The sequence below is a fragment of the Delphinapterus leucas genome, chromosome 13, assembly GCF_059928025.1.
Source record: "Delphinapterus leucas isolate spDelLeu-1000000601 "Yukka" chromosome 13, BTC_Dleu_Yukka2, whole genome shotgun sequence".
In the NCBI taxonomy this organism is placed as follows: Eukaryota; Metazoa; Chordata; class Mammalia; order Artiodactyla; family Monodontidae; genus Delphinapterus; species Delphinapterus leucas.
In genome coordinates, this window is record NC_143141.1 from 87,617,048 (window position 1) to 87,643,149 (window position 26,102).

A 26,102-nucleotide genomic window follows, 5' to 3' on the forward strand; every position below is an offset into this window, starting at 1 on the left:
GTCCTTGTACCCTGGATCTAATTGGAGGAAACCCCGTGGCCGAAGCCGCAGCCTGCCGGCCAACCGAACTTGCCCAAGCCGACCCACCCTCCTAGCCTCCGCTTCCTCTCCCGCCCCGCCTTCTTCGCCCCCTTCCGCGCGCTCAGTCCTCATTGGCCAGAGGCGGGGAGGAAGGCGGGACTCTCGGGGACAGCTCAGCGCGCCATTGGGCGGGGGGAGCGAGGGCCGCCGCGCTGCGGCCCGCCTCCCGGCTCGGAGGTAGGCTGAGACGGGAGGGTCCTCGGCTAAAGCCAAAGGCGGATCAAAGTGGTGGGACTCGCGCCGCGGCCGCGGAGACGTGAAGGTGAGCGCCAGGGTTGACCCCGGCCCTCCTCGGGTCGGGCCGGGCCCGAGAGTCCGGCGGGAGGCCAGCCCCGAGGAGCGGCTGGCCTCGACGCCGCTCTCCTCAGGGACGGCTCCGGCGGGAAGGAAGGTGCGGGCCAACGGCCGCTTCCATCTTGGGCCGGGCGGGCGCGGGAGCGGCCCTTCCTCCTCCTCCCCTTACTCCTCCTCCTCCTCCCCCCGCCGCGGGCCGCCTCGGCTGGCGCCCCCGGGCCTCCCGGGCACCCCGCGGGGAGCGTGGGCGGGGGAGGGAAATTCAACGGGGCCGCGCGTGCGGACACAGACAAAGGGGGCGGCGGGCGGGCTGTCTGCCGGGCTGCCGGGGCGGCGGGCGCATTGTCTGACGGCGCCGCCCCCGCCTTCTGCCTGCGACCCCGCCCCGCCCGCCCGCCCGCAGGCCCTCCGCACTCCTCCTCGGCATCCGGGTCGGTGCTCGCCCTCGCTGTCCTGTCCCCGGCCCCATGGAGAAGACGGAGCTGATCCAGAAGGCCAAGCTGGCCGAGCAGGCCGAGCGCTACGACGACATGGCCACCTGCATGAAGGCCGTGACGGAGCAGGGCGCCGAGCTGTCCAACGAGGAGCGCAACCTGCTCTCGGTGGCCTACAAGAACGTGGTCGGGGGCCGCAGGTCCGCCTGGAGGGTCATCTCGAGCATCGAGCAGAAGACCGACACCTCCGACAAGAAGCTGCAGCTGATAAAGGACTATCGGGAGAAAGTGGAGTCCGAACTGCGGTCCATCTGCACCACGGTCCTGGTGAGTCCGCGACCGTCCGGGCGGCGGGCGCCGAGGCGCCTTTGTGTGAGGCTCTCCGTGGGGAGTTTCCCGGGAACGGGAATGGGAACGAAGTGGGGGCCAGGGCCTGCCTGACGCCCTGCCGACGCGTAGAGGGCTTGAGGAGGTTAGCCTTGCCCTCTTTAACGCGTTATTTCAGTTCTTGAGATGAAGAAGCTGCTTTTTCTTTTTTTTTCTCCTTTCTTTTTTTTTTTTTTTTTCCGGTGGTAAGTATATCTTTCCTAGGTGCTGCGTTGCTCCTCCACCAGATAAGCTTAAACATGAGAGTAGGTTTGTAGAAGGCTGAAAATCGTTTTCCAGCGTCCTGAGGCGATCTGGGAACCCTTTAAACGTATTGAATCAGTTCGTAGGCTTCAGGCTTCCGTTGAAAGAAGGGGCGGGCGCCTTTTCCATAAAGATCACGTATGTAAGTCGGTTTTCCTCCCAAATCCAGCAATGGAAACTTACTTCGAAAATCTGAATAGGTATCTCGTTTTTCAAGTAAGAGTATCTGTTGATTTTTTCCTTGTTAAAAGCAGGGAAGGGGGAGAGTTTGGTAAATGTGAAAAAGGCACAGCTGAATCAAAAGAATAAAATGTCCTGGGAAATTTCGGTGCTTGATACCATTTCTTCGCTGTTACATAGCTACACGTGAACCCCGAGGTGTTGAAATGAATTCGTATCTGGTGTGGAGTAAGCGAGGAAAGCTTTCCAGGTTTTGAACTGTCCAGTCTTAGCTAGGGTGGCTTTGGGTGGAGTAGGGTGACTGCTGTATTCACGCTTATTGGTGAGAGAGAGCATTTTTAGCTTTGTCATCGTATGGATCTTTTGATCAGTAAGATAAGTTTTTAAAATGTCAATACCAGCATTATATCCTGAGGTGTTTTGAAGTGTTTTAATACTGCAAAGAGTCATTTCTACTAATAAAATATGAAATAGCTGATGCGGTTGCCTCTTTAAGTGCCACTTTTCCAAGGGGCCTACTGATTTTTTGATGTGTTTGTTCCACGTTGTGTTTTAGGTGGGCTTTAAAAGACAAACATGCTAGATTGGTGATTTTTCAAGAGGGGATAGAGGGGGAAATGCCTCTTGCTCTCCCAGCCTTTTCTTCCTTGCCCCTGAGATTCGTGGGGCAGGAAAGTTTTTTTCTCTCACCTGTTTTTCCAGTGCAAATAACAAGTGATCTGAACGAAATCATGGCTGATGGAGATAACTGGTAAAGGGGCGAAGGAAGCAGTGCAGAGCACTGTGGAGAAAACTTTGAGATTATTTGCTTTATGTAGGCTAGATTTTATGTTCATCCATGTCTTAGGTTCCACTCCCTGCCTAGCACAGAGGAGACACTTAGGCTTTTTGAACTGAATTGCTTGTATTCAAAAAATTTGCCAACTTGAAAGTGATGGTAGACTTCAGTGGCATATGGTAATGGTTATTGACAGCATCCACTCTGTCATCGAGGAAGACTATAAGAACTCCATATGTTAACGAGAAGCTTTTCTATACGTGTTTTACTTTGGGACACTCTCACAGCATATTTCAATCTCTTTGTTCTGTTATTGTTTTGCAATTTGTTACTTACCCTGCAGCAATTCAGAATTACCACAGAATTTTTCCTGTTCTCTAGCAAGTTAGCTGGGAATATTTGTTTTATTTTGTGGCTCCTATAAATTTTAGTTTCTCTAATGGTATAAGTAGAGGAGACTTTGACTTGAAATAGAGACCAAATAGATCATTTCAGTAGGAGAGAAACCCTGAAATTAGGACAGGTTTTGTTTGTTTGTTCGTTCTGTTTTCTTCATATATACTAAGTGAAATAGAAGAGTTGATTCATCAGACACCAAGGAATAAATAAAATATTTTTATTAATGAAATGGCTTAAAAGACTAATTGTGACTTAACGGCCAACCTCCGAAAAAAGTCCTGAGGAAAGCCCATTGTCAAGTTGGTCGCTGTATTTGAGAGCTTAGCATGTGCAAGGCACTGTGCTAAAGCAGCATGGGGAAGAGCAATGCTGAAAACGGTAGATTTTGTTCTCCAGTAATTTATAATAAGGAGTGCATATGAGAAATACCCAAATGTAAATAATATATAATTCCCGTAAGATGGTTATGAATAAAATGCTATGTAGTTTAAAGGAAACAGAAACCTCAGGAAAAGCTTTACAAGGAGTGGCTTTTGGAATGAGCATTGAGGGAGGGGGATCAAGGGGAGGGGAGTGTCAATATATTCCAAGCAGAAGAAGTATACAGGATGGGCCTTATTCATGGAAGAAGGTTTCTGTATGAAGAGCAGAATATGTGCAGAGCTGGTGCAGGAGAAAAGCCTGTAAAAGAAGATAGGAACTATATAAGAGAATGTCAGAGGGAATTAGGAACTATATAAGAGAATGTCAGAGGGAATTTTTCTCATTTGATTGACAGTGGGAAGACTCTGAAGATTTTCGAATGGGGTGCAGGTGGCAGTATCTAGAATTCATGGTTTGGGTGCTAATTTCCGGTTTGTAATCTGAACTGATAGATAAGGAAGTGATAGACAAGTGAACAAGAATTTGAGAATTGGTAAATTAGTGATTTAATCAGGAGTCTATCAAATAATGGGGAAAGAAGAATGAAATCTAAAGTTGCTGAACATGAGTGCCAAAATTAGGTTTTCTCTCTTTTTCCCCCCCTTTGGTGAACAGGAAGGAGAATTTAGTGTGGAGGAAGTGGATGACACTGACTTGTTATAGAAGGCTAATAAAAGAGTAACGTGGAGGGCTAGGCAAAATTTTGGTTTTAAATAGCAGAGATTCTCAGCCTCATCTTTATATTTCATAGAGTAGGTTCAGGGTGGAATTATTTGGACTATTTACTCGAAATGAACATGGCAGACAACTCTCAACCCTGTTGACAATCACTGTACTGAGAGAGGTTATTGAATTGTGCAGGCAGTAAAAAATGTTAAAATCCAAATATGTAATCTAAAGAGCAAAAGGAATTAACAAGACCCAAACGGCCAAGACCAAACTCTTCGTAGAATCTAAGAGGAGTTAAAGAGGAAGATATTACCAAGTTATCTCTGTCTCTCAGTGTCATTTGTGAAACCAGAGGTTGGGCTAAAATTTCTAAGTCTGTTCCAATTCTGGGACTATAGAGTTATATGGTCCCAGTCATTCCACCTGTGCTCTGACTTGCAACTCTAAAATGAGTAGTTTTTATAGTCCAGGTTGAAGAAGAACATGTCCTCAATCATTTAAGAAATGTGGAAAAACTAGCGACTTCAGTGAAATGTCTTTAGGAAGAGGGGATGCGGAAGTCATTGGTGATCCTAGTAAGCAGTGTTGGAAATAGCAAAGTTTAAGTGAGAAAGGTTAATACTGTAAGTTGTATGACAACCGGGCAGTGGTTAAAAACTTGAACAAGGTGTTTAAGAGTCATTAAGAACTGGGGTGTGAGGTAAGGGTAATTGAAGAAATCAGAGGGGTCCACAAAGCCCTTCTGGGACCTGGGAACAAATATCATGTACAAAGTTCATGACCTTGGAGTAAGAGCAGGACACTTAGAGAATGTACAAGATAACCTGTGTCTCAGGCAACCCCATGTTATCCTTCTGTGTTAATGGTCTTTTTATTAGACTGTTTTCAGTAGGTTGCTTTAGTATAATGTATAAACGGTTTCAGGAGTTAAGGTCTATGTTGTGATTTTTTAAGTAAGAATCATTTAAAATATATAGAAACTGAGATTTGTCTCTGGTTTGTAAAAGCCCTGTAATCTTAATTCCATAATGTGCTTGAATTTAGTTGTGTTCTAAATTAATCTCTTAATGAAAATATGTCTAGTGCTAGTTGTTATTTTGAAGTAAGACCAATATGTTGTTTTTGATAGTTAATGAGTCTTAATGTAATCTTTTTGACATGATGGAAAAATTATGGTCTCTGGAATCAAGACTGACTGTTTTGGGGTCATTGCTCCATAACCTTATAATTTTGTGACTGCAGGCAAGTTTCTCTCAGCCTCTGTTTCTTTATCTATAAACTGGTGATGATGGTTCTTGCCTTTATAGGCTTGTAGTTAAAATAATAGGTAATAACTGACATCTAATGGGCATTTATATTATATACTAAGTACTGTTTTAAGCACTTGATACACTCACTGTGTTCCCATTAGTTAGGTTGATAGTATTATTTATGCTTTAAAGTTGAGAAAACGGGGGCATAAGGAAGTTAAGTAACTTGGTCAGTATCACAGAACTAGTGAGTGGTAGAGCAAGGATTTGAACCCAGGTGGTGTGACTCCAGATGAAAGTATGTGAAACACATTTGGCCCTAAATAACATAGTAGCTGACTAAAGATCACAGTGTTTTGAGGAATTTATACAGTTTAATACATGTTTGTAAGTTAGGAGGGAGGGAGGATAGATCTGTGGTGGACAAAACTCAGTCTATAAATTTGAAGCCCTCCTTATATGCAGGATATTGCAGTAAAATTTTAAAACTTGACTTTTGGGTTTTTTGCATTTAAGAGTGTAAGCTCCTTGAAGCTAAGAGTTGTTTCTGAAGAGTGAAATGGAATGGACATACATATTGTACATACAGGCATAGAAGTATAAGGTTTGATCAGTGGTTCTCAGCCAGGGTGAATTTACCCGCCAGGGGACATTTGGCAAGTTCTGGAGATAGTTTTTGGTTGTCAAGGCTGGGGTGAGAGTGGGGAGATGCTATTGATATACTGTGAGTAGAAACCTAAATGCTGCTAAGCATCACATAAGGCATAGGAAAATCCCCCACCACAAAGAATTACCCAGCCCAAATGTCAGTAATGACTGAGGTTGAGAAACTCTGGGTTAGGTTATAAATAAAACAAGCAGTATTAAGTTGTATTGAATTGTATCACACCTGTCCTTTAGTTTCTTACTAATATATTGGCATCTTGTCAGAACCCTTTGTCTAGACTTCAGCTATTTCTTTTTCTTTGTCACTCTTGTGTGTATGCTATTTAACTCTGCAGTTCACCTTTCTGGCACTTACTCAGTGGGTCCTGCATTTTCAAAGTTCCACCTCAGGGTTTACCTCCAAGGCCCTGCGCTTTTTTCTTTTAAAAAAAACTTGGCACAGAGAAAAACGATCCAACTGAAATTATAGTGAAATCTATTTAGGAAGAGGCAGTTAAAATTGATAACAGCAAATATTCCCCTCTCCTTCATAACTGCCATTAATAGTTTGGCATATGTGGTTCCAGACTTTCCAGCCTGTACTGTGTGTTTATTTGGATGTTGCATAATTATACTAATGGCCCACTGAACATTTAGGTTGTAAACAAATTTTTCTCTTTTATAAACAACACTGGGAAGGACATCCTTGTTGCGTGCTTTATGCTAGGATTTACTTAGGTTAAGTTTTGGGAAATGAAATTTCCAATCAGAAGATACGCATTTTTTCCCCCCAGATAGCCCTCTGAAAAGATTTTATGTGTTTATGCTGTCATCAGCTGTTGTTGAGAAAGGCCATTCCCCCAACCCTCTGCAGCACAGACAGTTGTTTGAGGTTAACAGAAATCTAGTGACTGGAATGGTTGAAATTTTACCTCCTTGTTCAGTTTTGGATGTAATGAGGACTACCTTTGTTCTCATAAAGGGCCGGTTACCAGACTTTTTTTTTTTTTTTTTTGAGTCTCATATACAGTTTCACTTATAAAATGATACCATAGCATGGGATTAGTTAATTCAAGGTGCTTGACAGTTGGGAAATCTGCTTGATCATCTTGATGTTTATTTATTCCTTTTTGATATTTGTCAATACCATTTTTGTATTTAGCACTAGTTCTTTCAGAGTAACAACGGAAAATATCTTTGTACCATTGACTTTCTAGGTATCAAGGAGGGATGGTAGAGAGGCATCATTTGAAAAGATGAGAAAAGAAAAACTACTATAGTTCATCCATTTCTACTTTAATTAAACTCTTAATCCATGGATAAATCAACAATGAAGGTTCCTGAAATATCTCATGATAAATAATTTGACCAGATTCGAAAACATTGTTTGCGTATTGAAGTGTTTAAAGACAAAATGATGATGATACCTAGAACTTCAAAATCATGGGTGAGGGTTATAGATGAAACAAGTGTGTCTGTGAATTAATATAGTTGCAACTGGCTTTAATGGGAATTCATTATACTATTCTCTCTTCTCTTGTATATGTTTGCAGTTTTCCATAATTAAAGGGTTTTTACCCCTAGAAATTTTCCACTCTTACGTACTTACACAAGAGGAAAGACCTGTACAAGAATGACCATAGCAGCTTTGTTCTAAGAGCAGAAAACTGAAAACAATCCATTAGTAGGAAAAAGGATAAACAGGTATTTTCATACAGTGGGATACTATTCGTCCGTAAAAAGGAATGGACTACTGACGCATACTATAATGTAAATGAATTTCAAATACACGCTAAGTGAAAGAAGCTTTGCACAAAATAGTACATAATGTCATTCTATTTATATGAAATTCTAGAACAAGCAGAAGTAGTCTGTGGGTGAAAAATCAGAAGAGTGGTGACCTCTGGGGATGGAGGCAGGGACTGACTGAAAGGGACAGGAGAGAACTTTCTGTGGTGATTGTAATATTCTTTGTGTTGATATGGATTTGCGTTACACATGTATATGCATTTGTGGAAACTCAGCAAATATGCGCTTAACATTTGTTCATTTCATTGTATGTAAATTTTTGCTTCAAAAGAAAATAAACTCTAGTTAGTGATATTCCTGTACTGATGTCTCAGTTTACACAAAAACTAGTAGAAATGGATGGATATTTGATAAAGCAGTTTGGTAAAAGGTTAATGGTAGGATCTGGGTGGTGGGTATATGGGTGCTCACTGTAATTGTTGGTTGCTGTATATTAGGGGTATAATATTCTACACGCTAAGGTTGAATGCCTTTAATACCTGTAGCAAAAAAAAAAAAAAAAATAGTGAAACCCATGTCTTGTTGACCTCAAGATATGAGAACATGTCTCCTATCCACCTAGGAGATGGCCCTGATGGACTTGGCACCATAGCTTTTGTTTGCGTTTGGTGGTGGATGCTAACTAGATTAATGGGGGTAAACTGCGGGTTTTATAATCCATTTTAGAATAATAAGTCCATTGGAAATTAACATTACCTGTGTTTTTTTTCAATTGTAGTAAAATATACATGATGTAAAATTTACCATTTTTAAGCATGCAGTTCTATGGCATTAAGTACATTCACACTGTTGTGCGATCGTCACCACCTTTCCAGATATTTTTCATCTTCCCCAGCTGAAACTCTGTACCCATCAAACACTAACTCCCCGTTCTCCCATCTCAGAAACCACCGTTTTGCTTTCTGTCTCTGAAATTGACAACTCTGGATACTTCGTGTAAGTATAATGACATTTTTTTTTTTTTTTTTTTGGCGGTACGCGGGCCTCTCACTGGTGTGGCCTCTCCCGTTGCGGAGCACAGGCTCCGGACGCGCAGGCTCAGCGGCCATGGCTCACGGGCCCAGCCGCTCCGCGGCTTGTGGGATCTTCCCTGACCGGGGCATGAACCCGTGTCCCCTGCATCGGCAGGCGGACTCTCAACCACTGTGCCACTAGGGAAGCCCTAGCATTTTTTTTTTAATAAAAAAATTGAATGAGAAAAGTGGCATTGCTTTATAATCTGTTGTAGTATCATGTCTCTTAGCTTTTGGAAAACTCCACTCATGAGAGAATGGCAGTGAAAAAGCAAATAGTACCTTAATATGTATTATGAAAATGGTTTGAGTTTGTGCCCTTCCCCATCCAAAAAGTTGGGGGGAGGGGTAGAAGTTCTCTGAACACATTTCGAAAATTGCTGCTCTAGGGGCATTCTGTGTGATTGAGCAGTTTCTGAGTAGTGGTCATCGTGTGGTGATAATGAAATTTGTAAAACCTTCCCCTCCCTTCCCATTGCCCAGTCACTCCCTTTACCCCCCAAATTATTCGAGGAATATAGTTTTGGAGACCAGAAAAAATCACGGACTTGATAATAAAGAAAAGTTTATTTTAAATATTGGGTAAGAAAGAGTCCCTGTTCATTCCTGAACAACTAACTTGAGAACTAGTATGTTGGAATGGCTTCTGCTTCCTTATGTTGAGAATGGTAAAGTAAGGTTTAATATGATGTCTCACTCCCCAGTAACCAACCCAAAAGCAGAGGTGGCATGAATGAAATATGCAGATAATGGGCTTTTGGATCTGGTTGCATTTAGGTTCAAAAGTTAGCTCTTGAAGACAGGAAGTCAGGTTAGTTGTTAGCCAGCATTGGTTGAAGCGTTTCAGGGAAACTCGTCTTTCACGAAGATCTTGACTATCCATTTACATTTTTTCTATCCAGCTGAACAGTATTCCATGATTTCTTTGTCAGCTGGGCCTTTTGCTTCGGATGGATATGGCGTGGTGTGGTGCGGAATACATGTTGTAAAGTATTCTCAGTTTACTGACCGCCTTTGACCATTCTTGTGTATGTTTGCTGCAGGCTTTACTTAGAGAAATGGAGAAACAGTGGTGCACGTGGTGAGACCATGACTATAAGGACTTCTGTAAATTTAATCTAAATGCTTTATTCTTTTTTTTTTTAATTTTATTTTATTATCATTATTTATTTATTTTTGTCTGTGCTGGGTCTTCGTTGCTGCACGCGGGCTTTCTCTAGTTGCGGTGAGCGGGGGCTACTCTTTGTTGCGGTGTGCGGGCTTCTCATTGCGGTGGCTTCTCTTGTTGCGGAGCACGGGCTCCAGAGTGCAGGCTCAGTAGTTGTGGCGCAAGGGCTTAGCTGCTCCGCGGCATGTGGGATCTTCCGGACCAGGGCTCGAACCCGTGTCCCCTGCATTGGCAGGCGGATTCTTAACCACTGCGCCACCAGGGAAGCCCTAAATGCTTTATTCTTAAAGGACAGTCTTAGATTGCTCTTTGTAAGTGCCAGGGTGACTGTGGGAAATAAGTGGGAAAGTACATAAAACTGCTTTAAAAGCATAATGATACTGATTTTTGGATCAGACTTTCTACTGTTACTCGTCTAGAATATTTAGTACTCCCATTTTCCTTCTTATTTTGCTCATTCCACCAGACATGACTTGAGCACAGCTCAGAAAGGTTTTGCTCTTTTAAAAACTATAGTATTAGATACCTGCAACTAAACATATATCAATACATATTAGGTGTTCTAATCTTTCAGCCTGGTACTATTTCCAAGTATTTGGCAATATACTTTTAGACCTTCAGTGATTGTGTTGCTCTCTCAGGATTCTGATGGACTAGTAAAGAGGTTAGAAAGGTTATAGTAAGGGTTTACGCATCCTTTAATCAGGAAATACTCTAGATTATTTGGGGACTGATTGCAGAGACCAGGTATTTGATTCTTAAGGATGTCAGAAACTTAAAAAAGAGTTTGGAAGGATTGACTATCCCTTTAATACAGTTATGCTATATGTAAGTTAATTTTTATGTAGTTTAGCTTTTAATATATTTGAAAAAATGCAATATTTAAAAATCGAGGGACTGACATTTGAAATGGGGAATGGTATATATTGAGGTGATTTTATGTTCCTGAACAAATTGAGATGGGAGTCTTTATCAAACTACCAATGGTCCCCTGGAAATTTTTATTTCCTCCTGACCTTTCCCACATCTGCCAAGATACTTGGAGTAGAAAAAAACTTGAGAACCATATAATTAGACAAAGGATCAAGAGAGTAGCAACTTCAAAAGATTAGGGGGCTTCCCTGGTGGTGCAGTGGTTGAGAGTCCGCCTGCCGATGCAGGGGACACGGGTTTGTGCCGCGGTCCTGGAAGATCCCACAAGCCGCGGAGCGGCTGGGCCCATGAACCATGGCCGCTGAGCCTGCGCGTCCGGAGCCTGTGCTCCGCAATGGGAGAGGCCACAACGGTGAGAGGCCCGCATACCGCAAAAAAAAAAGATTAGGGAAGGAGGTAGGGGACAGTGCATTGGCCCGGCTCAATGACAAAATTTGTTAATTTTGATGAAATATGACTTATTTTTTTTTCTTAGGCTGCTTGTGCTTTTGTTGTAATATTTAGGAAACCATTACCTAATCCACGGTCGTAAAGATTTATACCTGTGCTCTTATCTAACAGTTTTACCATTTTAGGGCTTACATTCAGACTTTCGGTCCATTTGGAGTTAATTTTTGCATGTGGTGTGAAGTGGGGCCCAACCGTCATTCTTTTCATGTGGCTACTCAAGTTGTCCCAGCACCATTTGTTGAAATATTCACGTACGCTTGATCTGAAATTCTCAACTTATGGGGAAAATAACAAGTGGTTTGGCATAAAAGCTCACTTAAGGGAAACTTGTGATTGCTCCATTCTTCATGCTCTAGCCAAATTGTTCACCCAAAGCCCTCCGTATTTTGTTTCTGTCCCTCTACTCACTGCTTTTCTTGGTTGGAAGCCCTTCCTTCTCCCATTTCTATATGTTGAAATCACACCTATCCTACCAGATATAATTTAGGTGCCACTACACTTGTTATTATAGTCAGTTACAAATTACAGCCTATTAATACTTTCAGATCTGTTTCCTTCTACTCTCCTATGTGCAGTTATGGGTGGATGAGACATGTGTTTACCTGCAAGGAAACTGAGCCATATTGATTTACTTAGTTACATAGCCAGTTAGCTGTGACCTCAAATTCAGTTCTTCTACAAGAGTGTTCTTTCTGTTCCCTCTGCCTTTCATAGTAAAGCCTTCCTTTATAGACCCTGTTCTTCTGAGATCATCTCATCTTTCTCTGGGTTCTCTCGTGTGGAAGTTGGGGAGAGTCAAGGCTTTATAAGTCTATGCTCTTCAACTAGAGCAGCTCCCTTTTATCTCTTTTACTGTTTACTGGTATTGCTTAAAAAAGACTTAGGGCAGGGGGGAGAGAAAATAAACACTTCAAAAAAATTTGAAACCATTACCCTGTTAGACGGAGTCCAGGCTCCTTAACAGGACTTAGGAGACCTTCAAGCCTTTCCCTTTAGCTTCCTTTCTCACTACTCATTCCTTCCCTCTGTGTTCCAGCCACATGGAATTATATGGTTCTCTCCTATATTCTGTACTTTCTTAGCTTTGCTTTTATTCTTTCCCCTGTGTAAGCATGGGTTGTTGTATTAATATAATGTTTTGTTTTCCACCGTCTAGTAATGAGACCCAATTCTGTATTTATTGTCTGGAGTGTACCAGTGTCCTGAGTTCCTCTTGTGGCTGCATCTAAGTCAGATCAATATTGGTAAGCTGTAAGGGTATGTAGGAATAAGGACTTCGTCTGTATTTTTTCTTCTGTATACTATTAAGCACTGCTTTATTTTTCAAGGTTATTTTTTGTGCTGTACCCAGTAGTTCAGTTGAATATAATCAATAACCCATGTAAGTTTAGGTGCAAATGCGATGAATTTTTTTTTCTTCTTTTTGAATTTTCTTCTCTTAATGCTCTGTAATAGGTCTGGTAGACGAAAGGCTTAACTACAGGGTTGTATATAATTCAGCTGCAGAAGTAAACGTATGTGGCATGGGTTAGCCACAGATGGAAAAATTAGTCTGCAAATAATTGTGTCATTTCTATAATGTAGAAATGGCTTAATTCAATTTGTCATAGACTTACAAAAGACAAAGCTCATGTGAAAGTACACTGGTATCTTTGCTATTATCTATTTTTGGTAGTTTTCCTAGGATATAGCAAAACTTGACCCATATATGCTAAGCTACCAAGGCAATTTTGACCTATTTTTAATTACTTGAACATATTCTCTTTTAGGTATCAGGATGTCTGTCCCGTTGGATTACTTATGACCAAACTAAGATTTGACTTCCTGTTCTGTTTGTTTTGTTTTCTTTTCCTTTTAAGGAACACTCTTGTTTTCTCAGTATCATTTGTCATGTTTTACTTTGCAAATTGCAGTGGCTAACATAGTTTCTGGAGACTAGTAAATTGCAAGTTCTCTAAGGGGAAGGAAGTATGGACATTGATGCTTGCCTTGGTTCTTTTGGTAGCACTGATCTGTAAATGTTGGTAAATTGTGGTTGTTTATGTGTAATTGGTTTTAATGCAGATTGACAAATTTGGAAATCAGTATCAGTGTTTCCAGTGTATGTGTTAAACTGTCCTTCCGAACCTTTATATCTTGGCCAGAGGGTTGGGAACTTTGAGCAGAAGGGATAACATTCGTATCTTGCTGTTGTGGCCACTCAGTATCTAGCTGCTAAAATGTGGAGATACAGCAGGTCAGACACAAAGGACTGGACATTACATTTGTTTCTAAGAATATCTGGAATTGGCTCGGCTGCCTTGGGTGAAGTAAGGGGACAAAGACCATGATTTTCTTTAATACTGACACATTGCAATTTGCACAAACCGTATTATCTGTCAGAGGCTAAACTCTTTCTGTTATGTGTCTTCACCACTGCAGTCATAACAGCGCTGTAGCTGCGTTGGAAGATGGGATGGACATTCTTATGCAAGAGAGCATTTTTATTGTTTTTAAGTGCTAGTTGTTTAGGAGAGGAGAGAGTGGTGCACTGTGCTCACAAAAGGGCCACTAAAAGGCACCACGGTGCCACAGTAGATGTTGATAGCAATAGTACTGTCATTGGTGATCATTTTGCCTGGGTCATGGGTGGTGGTGGCTAGACATTTTATAGACCAGGAGAAAGAGTTTGGAAATAATTGGGGCAGGGACATAGATCAGAGCTTTTTCTCTTTTTGTTGAGAACTTTGAATTCTTTTTATCTGTTTCCTCCCCTTCCCCTTTGCCTGTTTATCTTCTGGGTTTTAGCTCCTTATTTCTTTTTGCCAACAAAAGTGATTAACCACTTGATTGCATGGACTACTCTGGCTTATTTTACTTTCACTGACACTACAGTAGCACATATATCCCTTTGGGTCTGAGGAATCCAAATTAATTTCTCTGACCATGGTGACCAGTTCATCGTGTCACATTAGTTCCTACTAATTTTATTTTATTAATTTGACACGTATTTCAGGCAATGTTGGATTTTAGGTCTTTTGTTACTTGTAGAATCATATCTCCAAAGTTTGAACACTTTTTGTACAAGGTGGTTTTTAGTCTACACCCTTGCTCCTAGGAAGGCATGTTCGCATTCATGAATGCTCCAGAGCTGTTTAAATTTTAGTAAATAGAAATTGGAGATATGAAGAACTTGGTAACTTTTTCACAGATTTCCGTCCCTCAAATCAGGGTAAGGCAGAATTGTCTGTCTGTCTGTCAGGGTGCCAGATGAGTAACACAGTAGTGTACACTTACGGTCCAGGGTTTGTCTCCTTGGATTTAGGGCCTCCAAATCCACTTCGCTGGCACACTGAGAGGGGGAACTACAGGAGTTACAAATCAGGCAGTCATTGTCTAGCCGTGTTTATTGCTTGAAGGCCGATTTACTGGAGGAACCAAATTAGCATTAGAAGGTTGTTTGGTGAGCATAGAAACCAACAAGAAGAGGCAGTAGTAGTTGGATGATCTTAATGACTAGTTACTATCAACACTGCTGCATCCAGCCTCGCTATTGGAAGACTGTTCATAGACCCAAGCACCATCTTCTCCGAATAGTGCTGTAGATACTAGCAGTGTTTGCTTTTTCATTAACCGCCCCCCATACCTGCTGTATTCTCATCACCTAGTAATGAGTGTTTTGCTTCTTAGCGCACCACTTTAAGTATTGATATTTGGGAGGCATCTCGTTGTTGCTCCGTGCTCTTCCTGCTGGTGCAGGAATGGTAACAGTAGAAATAAGTGTGGATGTCAGTCAGTTGAGACAGTGCTTCCCAGCTCCTTTTGTCTTGTGGCACACACAGAATAACCTTTTTTTTTGGCGGTGCGCGGGCCTCTCACTGTTGTGGCCTCTCCCGTCGCGGAGCACAGGCTCCGGACGCACAGGCTCAGCGGCCGTGGCTCACGGGCCCAGCCGCTCCGCATAATGTGGAATCTTCCCAGACCGGGGCACGAACCCGTGTCCCCTGCATCAGCAGGCGGTCTCTCAACCACTGTGCCACCAGGGAAGCCCCAGAATAACCATGTTTGTGTGACACACTGGGGCAAATGGATTTCTTCTCCACCTTCATTCACCCTGCTCCTCTCATGGCTGAGGGGAATCAGTACTTCTTTATCACTTATATTAGTTGAAAGCTCTAGGTTTAGAGTCTAATCCTGAAGGACCATGAGTGCTACGCTTTAAGTTTATTCTTGAACAGCCATGGGGATATTTTGAGCATGGGATTAACATGTCCAGAATTTATGGTTAATCTTGTAGCAGGATATAAAATGGATTAGAGAAAGAAGAGAGCCTAAAACCTGGTAGATCAGTTAGGTTATTGGATTAGTTGAAGTGAAATGATATGGTTAATTCTGGGTAATAGAAACAGGAATGAGACTGAAGGGATAGATCAGAATACTAGTACAGAGGTACAGTCAGTAGGGCTTAACAACTGGTGGTAGGATGGGAAATGGGGAGTGAAAAGTCAAAGGTTGTTGTGATGAGGCTGGGTGGCTAGGAGGTAGGAAGATGGTGGGATAATTAGTAGAAATAAGCAATATAAATATAGAAACAGGTTTGGAAATAAATTTCCTGTTTAAGGCATATTGAGGTCTAGTGGCTATTCATATTTCAAAATATATACGAATACTTAGCCGTGTCACACTACGGAGAAGTTGGGATTGTGGATGGGGTAGTGGCAGGGGATGCATTACCTCCGTGAGTTTATTGCAATTTATAGTATGACTTTTAGCCTTTTTGACTCAAACACACCAGAATTGAGCTATTTTTCGGGGATAGATCCACAATAATCAAGCTCGTGTGACTGATATATAAAACCAAGAATATTAGTTTATTCATTTACAGTGAGGAATAACTAGCACAGAGATTGAAGTACTTGTGTTGGCGTGACCAGTAAGATCTCATTCAGGAGGCAAGTAGACTCACACAGGAATCAAGTCATAATGAGGGAGTTGCTTAGTAAATGTGGCATTATAACAAGAGAAGTGGATGGCTTTTCAGGTGTTTAATGGCCATCATCTCCAGGGTAGGGCGTGGATGGATCAGTGGTTGATTGACTGTGATTCACACTCCCCTAGACTATGCAGTTAGCCCTTAGTATCCAAGGGGGAATGATTCCAGAAGCCCCCAAGGATACCAAAATCTGCAGATGCTCAAGTCCCTTCCATAAAATGATGTAGTACAATGAATAGGGTTGGCCCTCCATATAAGCAACTTCCTGATTATGACTGTATATTGGATCCTTTTCCTTCAATGTCTGTAACCTTTTTCTGTTTCCATGCCTCTTAGCACTGTTCTTTCTGATTGACTCATCCTTATTTGTAAAGTAGATTTACTTTACATACTGTAGGATTAGAGTCAAGCCTTGCATTCCTATTAATTTGCTATACAAATATATATATGTATGTATTATAGACAAAATAAAGTCTTTTCCTTCAGTGGTTAAGAGCAGGGAGATGTGTGTTCCCAAAGTATACTCTGTTTCTTCGAGAAGATTTCCAAAGCCTTGACTTCCACAGGCTTGGGTGACTATAAATATGGGGGACCAGGGGAGTGAGGCCAAAGAAGCATTAGGATAACACCCAGGTTTCTAACTAGGGCAACTGAGGGCTTTTCTTTCCTAAGACAGAAAATTGAGTAGGGGAGGAGAATCAACAGCAGATTGTACTAGGAAGGCAAATTTAATATATTTTAGATGAGTAAAGTTTAAAGGGCCAGTGGCCCATCCAGGTGTCAATAAATACAAATAGGAGCGCCTTGCCTGGTGCTTAAGAGAAAGACTTGTGTTGTGGTGCGTGGTGATGGAGGTTTGTGTACCAAGCAGTGTTCTAAGTAATTTGTATTGAGTCATTCAGTCTTCACATCAGGCTGCTGCGAAGTAGAGATTGTCATTAACTCTTTTTAACAGTAAACTGAGGTATGAGCTGCAAAAGTAAATTGCCCAGCCAGGTAAAGGGCAGATTTGTGAGTAATCAGCATGTAGATAATTGGCTAAAGTCCTGCCAAGAAATATCTAAAATGAACCCACATCTTGTCAGTTACCTTAAAAATGGATAGTGAGCTGTAGAAGTAGTTCAGATCCATGATTATTCTAATGAAACATTTCCTCCTAGTAGCAGATTGCATTTTCATAGTTAATTGTCAGATTTTTAGAAAGTGTAGTCTCTTAAAGACAGACACTTGTTGGATTAAAGAAGGGAGGAAGGGAGCACATTAACTATCCTTAGAAATTTAGTTAATCCTTTAAAAGAGGGGAGGAAAACACTTGTCCTTTACTAGCCAACTCAATCCTTTGCACATACTTAATACGAAAGAACTTTTGTCCTTTTAAATAATCTGAAATACTATGCTCTGCAAACATGAAGTATCACACATGTATTGTTATTCAGCATCTTGTAATACTTCTGTGTTGTTACAGTTTTGGAAGAGTTGTTTTCATAGATTATGACCAGGAATTTTCCAGTTACTCAGTATTGTAGTTGCTGTAATTATTCTACTTGGTGACTTCTCTTTTATTCCATTACTCCTTCCTTTGCAACTCTAAAAAGGTTCTTCCAGTAAAGGTCTGAGTGGGAACTTCTGTCTTTGTCTGGAAATGTCTTTGTTTTGCGCCTGCTTTTATGTGGTACTTTAATTGGTTTTGGAATTCTAGCTGACAGTTGTTTTTCTCCTCACTTTGAAGATACTTGATTGTTTTCTGATGAAAAATCAACTGTCAGTCATACTGTTGTTTCTTCCTTTATAGGTAACGTGTCATTTCTCTGGTTGCTTTTAAGAATTTTCTTGTCTTTGACATTCTGCAATTTTGCCATGATGGTCTAGGTATGAATTTATTTTTATTTTATTTTGCTTGGGATTTAGTGTGCTTTTCCACTTTGAAGATTATTTATATTCGTAACTGGGAGAATCTCAGCCATTAGCTCTACATAACGTCTCTTCCTCATTCTTTCTGTTTTCTCCTGGAATTCCTGTTGCATATTACCTTAGACATATCTTAGACATCTCTTTCTACTTGCATCTTTTGACTTACCCACACTTGTTTCATCTTGTTAGTTCTGTGTTCTGTGGCGTTTCCTCAAATATGCCTTCTGTTTTACTTTTTTTTTTTTTTTCATTTAATTCTAAAAGCTCTCTCCCCCACCTCCAAGCTACTTTTTCTTAATTCACTGTATCCTGTTCTTTGTCTGGACTTCTGTTTTGGGTTGTTTTAATCAAGAAAATTTTCAAACTTAACAAAAATAAAGAGAATGCTATAATAACCCCCCATGTACCCGTTACCCTGCTCTAGCAATTGTAAATTTTGTTTTGTTTATATCCCCAACACACACACACCCATTATTTTGAAGCCAGTCCTGGGCGTCATCCATTTAATCCATAAATATTAAAATACATATCTTTAAAGGATTCTTTAAAAGAGTCTTTAGACATTTTTAATATACTTATGTTTTATTACACGGTGTTTCACTTTTTAAGCTCTTGGGTACTAACCATCTGTTTGTCTGCTGATCCCTCATGGTGGATCTGTCCCTTGATTAGTTTTGTTATTTTTAAAAATTCAGATGTAGTTTTTCCTGTGGAACTTGTGTGTGTGTGCCTTGGATTATGGAAGTGGTTCTGATGATTTGTTTCTGCTGGGCACACTAAGCCTCGGCCCACTTTTACACAGATTTTCAGCTCGTGGACTCACACATCATGTATGAAATAAAAATTTGAAGAGCACCTGCACAGAACATGCGTTTGGGTTTCAGTGTTTCATGGGGGGCGACACCCACATCCACCCACACCCCCAAAAGCCCAGGAAATAGCTTTCTTGGTACTTCTCAGCAGTGATAGACACAGTTTTTCTAGGGTCCTTACCCCTTACACATCACTGTCATTGTGTTGTAAGTTTTTACTTTTTTGCTCTAACTTCATTTCCTCTTCCTATCTAGCACTTGAATATCTCCCCTTCCTTCCTTTGGAGCTTTGCTGTAATTTTTTCTTCTATTCTGTTTAGCATTTTTGATTATTTTTAGAAGGGAAAGTCTGCTTGGTCTTACGGTATTGCCACAACCAGAAATCATGTTTCTACCCATCTATTTTAAGGTGAAGAGTCATAAATTTCTTAAATACTCCATACAAGAGTGAGTTAGAGAGGTGTGTGTGTGTGTGTGTGTGTGTGTGTGTGTGTGTGTGTTACTCTGATACACTGCTATTCAGGTAACATTTAATATGTGTTACTATTTCATCTGGTGAGGTAGACAATACCTAAAAACACATTCAGACTTGTATTTCAATTAAAAGTCTTCTGTTCGTGTATTTGTGCTAAAATCGAATAGTTACATTAACTTGTGCTTCTCACATTTGTCAGAAACGTTGGTAATATTAGATCTGATTTAATGTAACAGAAAAATATTAATAAATGCAGTTTTACTGCCAGGCAGAGTCTTTATTGTTTAATATTTATTTATTTAATTTACTTATTTACTTGGCTGCTCCGGGCCTTAGTTGCGGCATGCACATGGGATCTAGTTCCCCGACCAGGGATCGAACCCGGGTCCCCCGCATTGGGAGCTTGGAGTCTTAACCACTGTGCCACCAGGGAAGTCCCAGACAGAATCTTTAAGTACATGAAGTTATATGAGATACATCTGGAAAATGGACTAATATCATTAACATATATCCCTACATATCAGTAAGGGAAAAAACTCACTGGGAAAATGGCAAAGGATATAAACATACTGTTTAAAGAAAACTGCAAATAAAACCATAGTAAGATGTTTTTCTTTATTAAATTGGAAAAGATAAAAAATGATAGTACCTTGGGTTCAGAAGGATGTTGAGAAATTGGAACACTTACACATTGCTAATGGGGATGTAAATTGAAATTGCCCCGAGGAAGGACAGTTAAACATCTGTCTTCCAAGGATCAAATGTACATTTGGCACATTGTTGGAAATATCAACAGATTTGAAGCAACTTAAATGTTCATCAGAGGAAACTAAATAATCATGGTATGCCCATACAGTGGACATACATAGTACTGTTCAGTGTTCTATAACATGAGGCAGTTATAAACATATGAATATGGAATGGTCTCCGGGGATTATTACATGGAAAAGGCAAGGTGTAGAACAATGTATGTAGTACGCTAACATGAGGGAGGGGGAACGTACGTGGATTTTAAATGTTTAAAATATCTGGAAGAACATACAAGAAACTGGTGATTATGGTTACCTTGGGAGGGGAAGAACTGGCTGGCTCAGGATCCAAGGAAGGGAGAGAAACTTTATTTTTCACTTTTGAGTTTTAGGTGATGGACAGTATTATGTATTATTTTAATGGAAACCAGAGTCTTATTGTGTGTGAAAAGAAGATACAAGTAAGGGAAGAAGAATCCTGTGAGGTTGAATTTGAATTCTGGATATATCAGTATGAGATCATGATTTTTCAAAAAAAAAATTGCTGAAGGAGTGAAACAGTGAGAACAGAATGGGGGAGATTTCTTTTTTCCTTTTTTAGAAATTTGAGAGTGGTAGTTAATTAACTGTTGTACATTATTACTTTGATAAAAATAAAGAATTACAAAAACAAATAATTCAAGAAAAGCCCTGTGCCATCTTAAGCCCTATAATACATGTGAAATTCTCTTGCTGTTGCATCCATTTCAGTATGTTGCCATGTCATTGGTTAATGTTCATTTGACAAATAACGAGTCTTACTCTGTGGTAGGCACTGTGCTAAATACTTAACATACAATATACAGAATTTTGTGAATGAAAAATATTAAGGAAACATTTTCATCTAGAAGTTGCTCTGCTTAACAGGTTGCTCCTTTGATTTAATACCTTAGAATTAGCATAGATTATTAAAACTAGAAAATATTTTGATTATTTTATAGAAGAAATTAAACTAAGGAACTTGCTCTAGATGGAGAATCTAGAACCAGATGTTTGGTCCAGCATTCATTCCACTGAGGTTCAGTTGTGAAATTTGGTTCCTTTTTAAAATGTACTTTTGCTGGTTTGGAAAGTTTTTTTTTTTCTACTTATTTCTTTTTGTTTTAAAAAGATTTTACTGTCTTCAGTGACTTTCTACCTGTTTGTGCAGTTGTGCCTTTTCCTATGCCATGGGCTCTGTGCCTTGGACTGTTTTCTTCCTCCATGCTTTCTGCCTGTTTGTAAAATGCAATAGAATTTTCTGGATGAAATATGGCTTCCTTCTTGAGTATTGAATTTTTCTTTGATTTTGGTCTCTTGGAGTTAAAACCTAATTAAGAGTTAGTTATTGTCTAGAGACTTTATTCTTCCTACATGTCAGTGGTTCTTTGTACTATATATAATACTTGAAGTTGGGATGTTAGAAAAATTTAGCTCTTACCATTAGATAAATGTTCCATTTGTTGAATAGTTATGTGACCCTATGTACTATATTAATTCTTTTTTTAATATAAATTTATGTATGTATGTATGTCTGCATTGGGTCCTCGTTGCTGCGCGCAGGCTTTCTCTAGTTGTGGTGAGTGGGAGCTGTTCTTTGTTGAGGTGCGCAGCCTTCTCAACGCGGTGGCTTCTCTTGTTGCGGAGCACGAACTCTAGGTGCCTGGGCTTCAGTAGTTGTGGCACACGGGCTCAGTAGTTGTGGCTCACGGGCTCTAGAGCACAGGCTCAGTAGTTGTGGCGCACGGGCTTAGTTGCTCCATGGCATGTGGGATCTTCCGGGACCAGGGCTTGAATCTGTGTCCCCTGCATTGGCAGGCGGATTGTCAACCACTGCGCCACCAGGGAAGTCCCTATATTAATTCTTTTGTTTGCTTTACTAATTAAATAACTTAAGGCCAAAGCCTCATCTCTCATAGATATGCTCCATTGTTTTATAGGGTAGTGCTAAGAATGCTAGCTTTATTTTCAGATTCTAGCCCCATTTAATTAATAATATGACTTTGTGTAAGTTTCTTGATTCCTAGGTGATTTTATTCACTTGTAAAATTATCATAATGGTTCTTATATGTAAATAATACATGGAAGAGTGGTTAGAATAGGGCGTGGCACATATTGAACACATATATTTGTTGAATGAATAATGTAATCTTTTATGGTAATGTGTGCTGATTAAACAGATAAAAATATACAGATGGTGACTAGCATATGTGCCATAAAGTTAGAGATTGAACATGTTAATAATGTTTTATTTAATGAATTTCAATAAGCTGATAGGAAATTGAAAATCCTTAGAACATTTTTTGTTTCCTGTTGATTATTTTGTTTGTATTTCAAGGCTCTTCATCGGTTACCTGCTCTCTTAAAAAAAATCAGTTTGGAAAAAAAAATCAGTTTGGTATATAAAGAATAAACTATATAATGAGGAAGAAGAGCAGCTTATTTTGTCTATAAAACAAATCACTTATGAATGAATTTAAGATAAAAGTATTCGTTTGTTGAATGCCACACACGGACTCTTACCACTGAAGGTAAATTAATTGTCTTGGAAAAGCTATGGAAGTGATGGTAGGATTATTGTATGTAAACATAATTCACTCCTAGAGACAGAGTTAGTACTGGAGTTTTGTTATTCTTCCTAACCGTTTCTCTAAGGTTTTGGGTTGAAGAGGAATAATTACTATACTAAATTTACATCACTGTTATTTCTCACAATTTCATTTCTTGCATAGTTCTTTACTGCTTTTATGATGTAATCCTTTTTATTGTTATTCCCATCCTATTTTTCTGAGATTAAGCTTATTCTGAGGTCCTTTAGCATCTCCGAAAACGACCTGTATAATAATACCTTATATGTTTTCCTCTGACTTTGCTTGTATTTGAGTTTCTTTCATCTAGAATGTTTTGTTACTAGTGCATCTTGTAATTTTGGGTAGTAAGTGCACTGACTTCTTCACAGATCTCTCAGATTTTCAAAAAGGAATGTACTTCTTGCATTCTGCCTCTCAATCGGGTAACACTCAACACTGAAGGGAGCCCCAATCTTAGTTCTCCAAGCCTCCCAGGTTCATAAAATTTGCTGGTTGAAGCGTTACAAAGGGGATCTCCTGCTTAATTGACAAGAATAATGTAAAGGGGGAATTAGTGGAGGAACTTTTAACTACATTAATGTTAAAAATGGATTCCCTTCCTCTCTCCTGACTTCTTATCAATGACCTTATCTGGGAAGATTTTCTTATTCCAGGGAGCCACTTGTCATTTTGGTTTTTACTCTCTGACCTGTATTGAGTCTTTTTTTTTTTTTTTTGCTGTACGCGGGCTTCTCACTGTTGTGGCCTCTCCCGTTGCGGAGCACAGGCTCCGGACGCGCAGGCTCAGCGGCCATGGCTCACGGGCCCAGCCGTTCCGCGGCATGTGGGATCTTCCCGGACCGGGGCACGAACCTGCGTCCCCTGCATCGGCAGGTGGACTCTCAACCGCTGCCCCACCAGGGAAGCCCAGAGTCTTTTTTATAATTTAATTTTTTTAACAAAAAATTTTGCACCTAGGCTCTATGTACCTTAAGTATTTATAGCCTTTATTCTATGTGGTATTAATAATTAATAACTGGTATTGATATAATACCTGATACAGCCGTAAATCGTTTTGGTAAGACATGAAGCAGAATCCATTGTATTTTAATTGGGCTAAAATCTACATCACTACTACTGATAGCACATGGAAAGACAGAATTATTCTGTACCTGTTGTTTCCTTCACAGAGAGCTAGTGGCATCTGACAAAGAACCATGATACCTGGCTGAAACTCCAGGATGGAAGTAATGCACAAGTCACTTTATAAAAGCCAACACTGTAAATCGTACGTAATGGCTATATGCAAACTAGTGATCAAAGTTAATAATTTTAGAAGGGAAAAGTTTACAGTTAGCTTATAAGTGGCTGTGTAAACTGATGCAGTAGCTGTTAAGCAGCTTTCCAAATCCTTGGAAGGCCAGTGTGCCAATAAGAGAGTCCTCATGAGCATTCCCACATCTGGCTCAAGTGACTTAGGGGGGATGAGAGCTAGAATCACATTCCTCTCCTCTCCCCAAGTCCTCATTCTAGTCAGTCAGACTTTTCTCAGCCCCTGCTACCACATTTCTGCCACATTTAATCATAAAGTACTAGGTCTTAAATGTTCCAAGTAGCTTTTTTTTTTTTAATTGTAAATACTGTCTTTACCAGAGCTGGTGCTGGCACTGTTTTGGAGATCCTCTATGGGATCTCATATTAACTGCCTGACTTACTTGCGAGTAAAAGAAAAGTGAGAGGCTCTTCATTTTACATTGTAGTTCGTTAGTTTGGATTTAAGCCAGGGGTGTTGGTTCCCGCAGTATAATACTGTGTTTGCATTATTTGATACTGCTTCTCAGAATCGACTCTTGTTTAAATTTTTTTTTTTTTTAAGATAGAGATGACTGAGTCAGTTTGACGTTTAGAAGCTTAGTGAACGTTTTTGTGGCTGTCTCACCATTGCCCCCCACTTCCTCCCCAGAAACCCCCTAAATTCAGGTGTTCCATAGAAATAGTTTTAAAATTGGAAGTCATCCATGATATGTAAAAATGATATTAGAGGAAAAATTTAAAGTAGTATGATTTTGTAAGATTCTGGGAAAGAGTTTTCCTCAAGTTTATTTTAATAAATAACCATTATAATTGTACTGGTGATGGTGAGCAGGAGAAATTCTTACAACATGATCCTTCAGTTCTTTTCCCACTTAAGAGTATGATGGTGCAGAAGCAGCATTTATTTTCATTTGACTTTAGTATTTGGGTGTAGCCCATCTATTCCTTCCCTTCTTGGCTCAGCAGCTTTGCAGATGTAAGCCACACTTTTGATACTTGCCACTTTTATAACGTATAAATTTCTGGGGCTTCATTAGGTAATTTTAGTGTAATACTAAGTTTAACTTCCCCCGAGCTTCAGACCCTTTGAAAATATATTTTTTTAACCTAAGCATATTTTTCATTAAATTTAAGGATTTAAAATGTTTCTCTGTTTATTTTCTTTAAAATAATATGCATATAATCATTGCATTTTGTTTAGGTTCTTTTTATTCAGATAAACAGCAAGAAAGCTCTTGAGTTAAAACTACATTTTCTAAACCATATTCTACTTCTTTAGTATCTATTTGTTGATTTTACTCCCCCCAAATTTTATTCACCATAATGTTTCTTATTACAAAAAGATTTTTAAATTACTTAGCATCAAGTAAAATTGATAATCCAAGAAGGCGTCTATCATATTCATTTTTTGTGACTTTTTAATACTCCTGGGCACACCTTGTACAAATACCTCAGTTTGAGAGGCACTAGCTCATTGGATCAAGTGGACATTTCTTGGTGTGAAGTGAGGGATAAAAGACATACTTAAATACTAACCCAATTATTAAAAATAGTTGTATTTGATAGACATGACTGTCACATTGCTAGGTAAGTTTTTAGGCCACTTGCTCTCAACCCCTAGACTCACCCTCTTTTTGGATGAGCGCTGATCGCAGAGGACACTGAGTAGCCCTGCTCTGGGCCGTGATGACTTACTCTGTGATTACACTCTTCTTCATATTTGATGTCTTAAACATTTCATTTCCCCTCCCTAAAATTGCACATCCTCGTTTTCTAACTGCTGCATTCCTTCTGTTACTTCTTGACAAGGCAGATATCCCTTCCCCAGGGAAGCCTGTCTTTACAGTGATCATCACCAACAAAGCTAGACATTCCCTCTCTGTGCTTCCATAGCCCCTTATTCACATATCTGTACTGTTAGCGGTATACTTACCTTTTATTAGACTGTGAACTCTTTGAGGGCAAGGACCTTATTTCCCCTCTGGTCAAATACAGTGCCTAGCACCTAGCAGGTATCAGGAAATGCTTGCTTCAGTGAGTGGATGAGTGGACAGACAGGCTCTTTCTAATTAGTGTTTGATGTGATATAGCTCTACCATTAGAAATTATGACTTGCTATGACCCC

At 40.1% G+C, this 26,102-nt stretch overlaps 1 protein-coding gene across 2 annotated transcripts in view; it reads left to right on the forward strand.

Annotated features, from left to right (window-relative positions):
* The first annotated feature begins 229 nt into the window (after positions 1 to 229).
* The window catches only part of YWHAQ (tyrosine 3-monooxygenase/tryptophan 5-monooxygenase activation protein theta), a 31,873-nt gene continuing 6,000 nt past the window's right edge, over positions 230 to 26,102 (forward strand). Inside the window, exons 1-2 of one of the 2 annotated variants that reach the window (XR_016395539.1) lie at positions 230 to 343; positions 779 to 1,136. Coding sequence is in view for 1 of the 2 variants with exons in the window: in XM_022554128.3 (XP_022409836.3) it covers positions 843 to 1,136 (294 nt within the window). In the remaining variant the exon portion in view is untranslated. The remainder of the gene's footprint in view (positions 344 to 778; positions 1,137 to 26,102) is intronic. The other variant, XM_022554128.3, reaches the window with a different exon arrangement.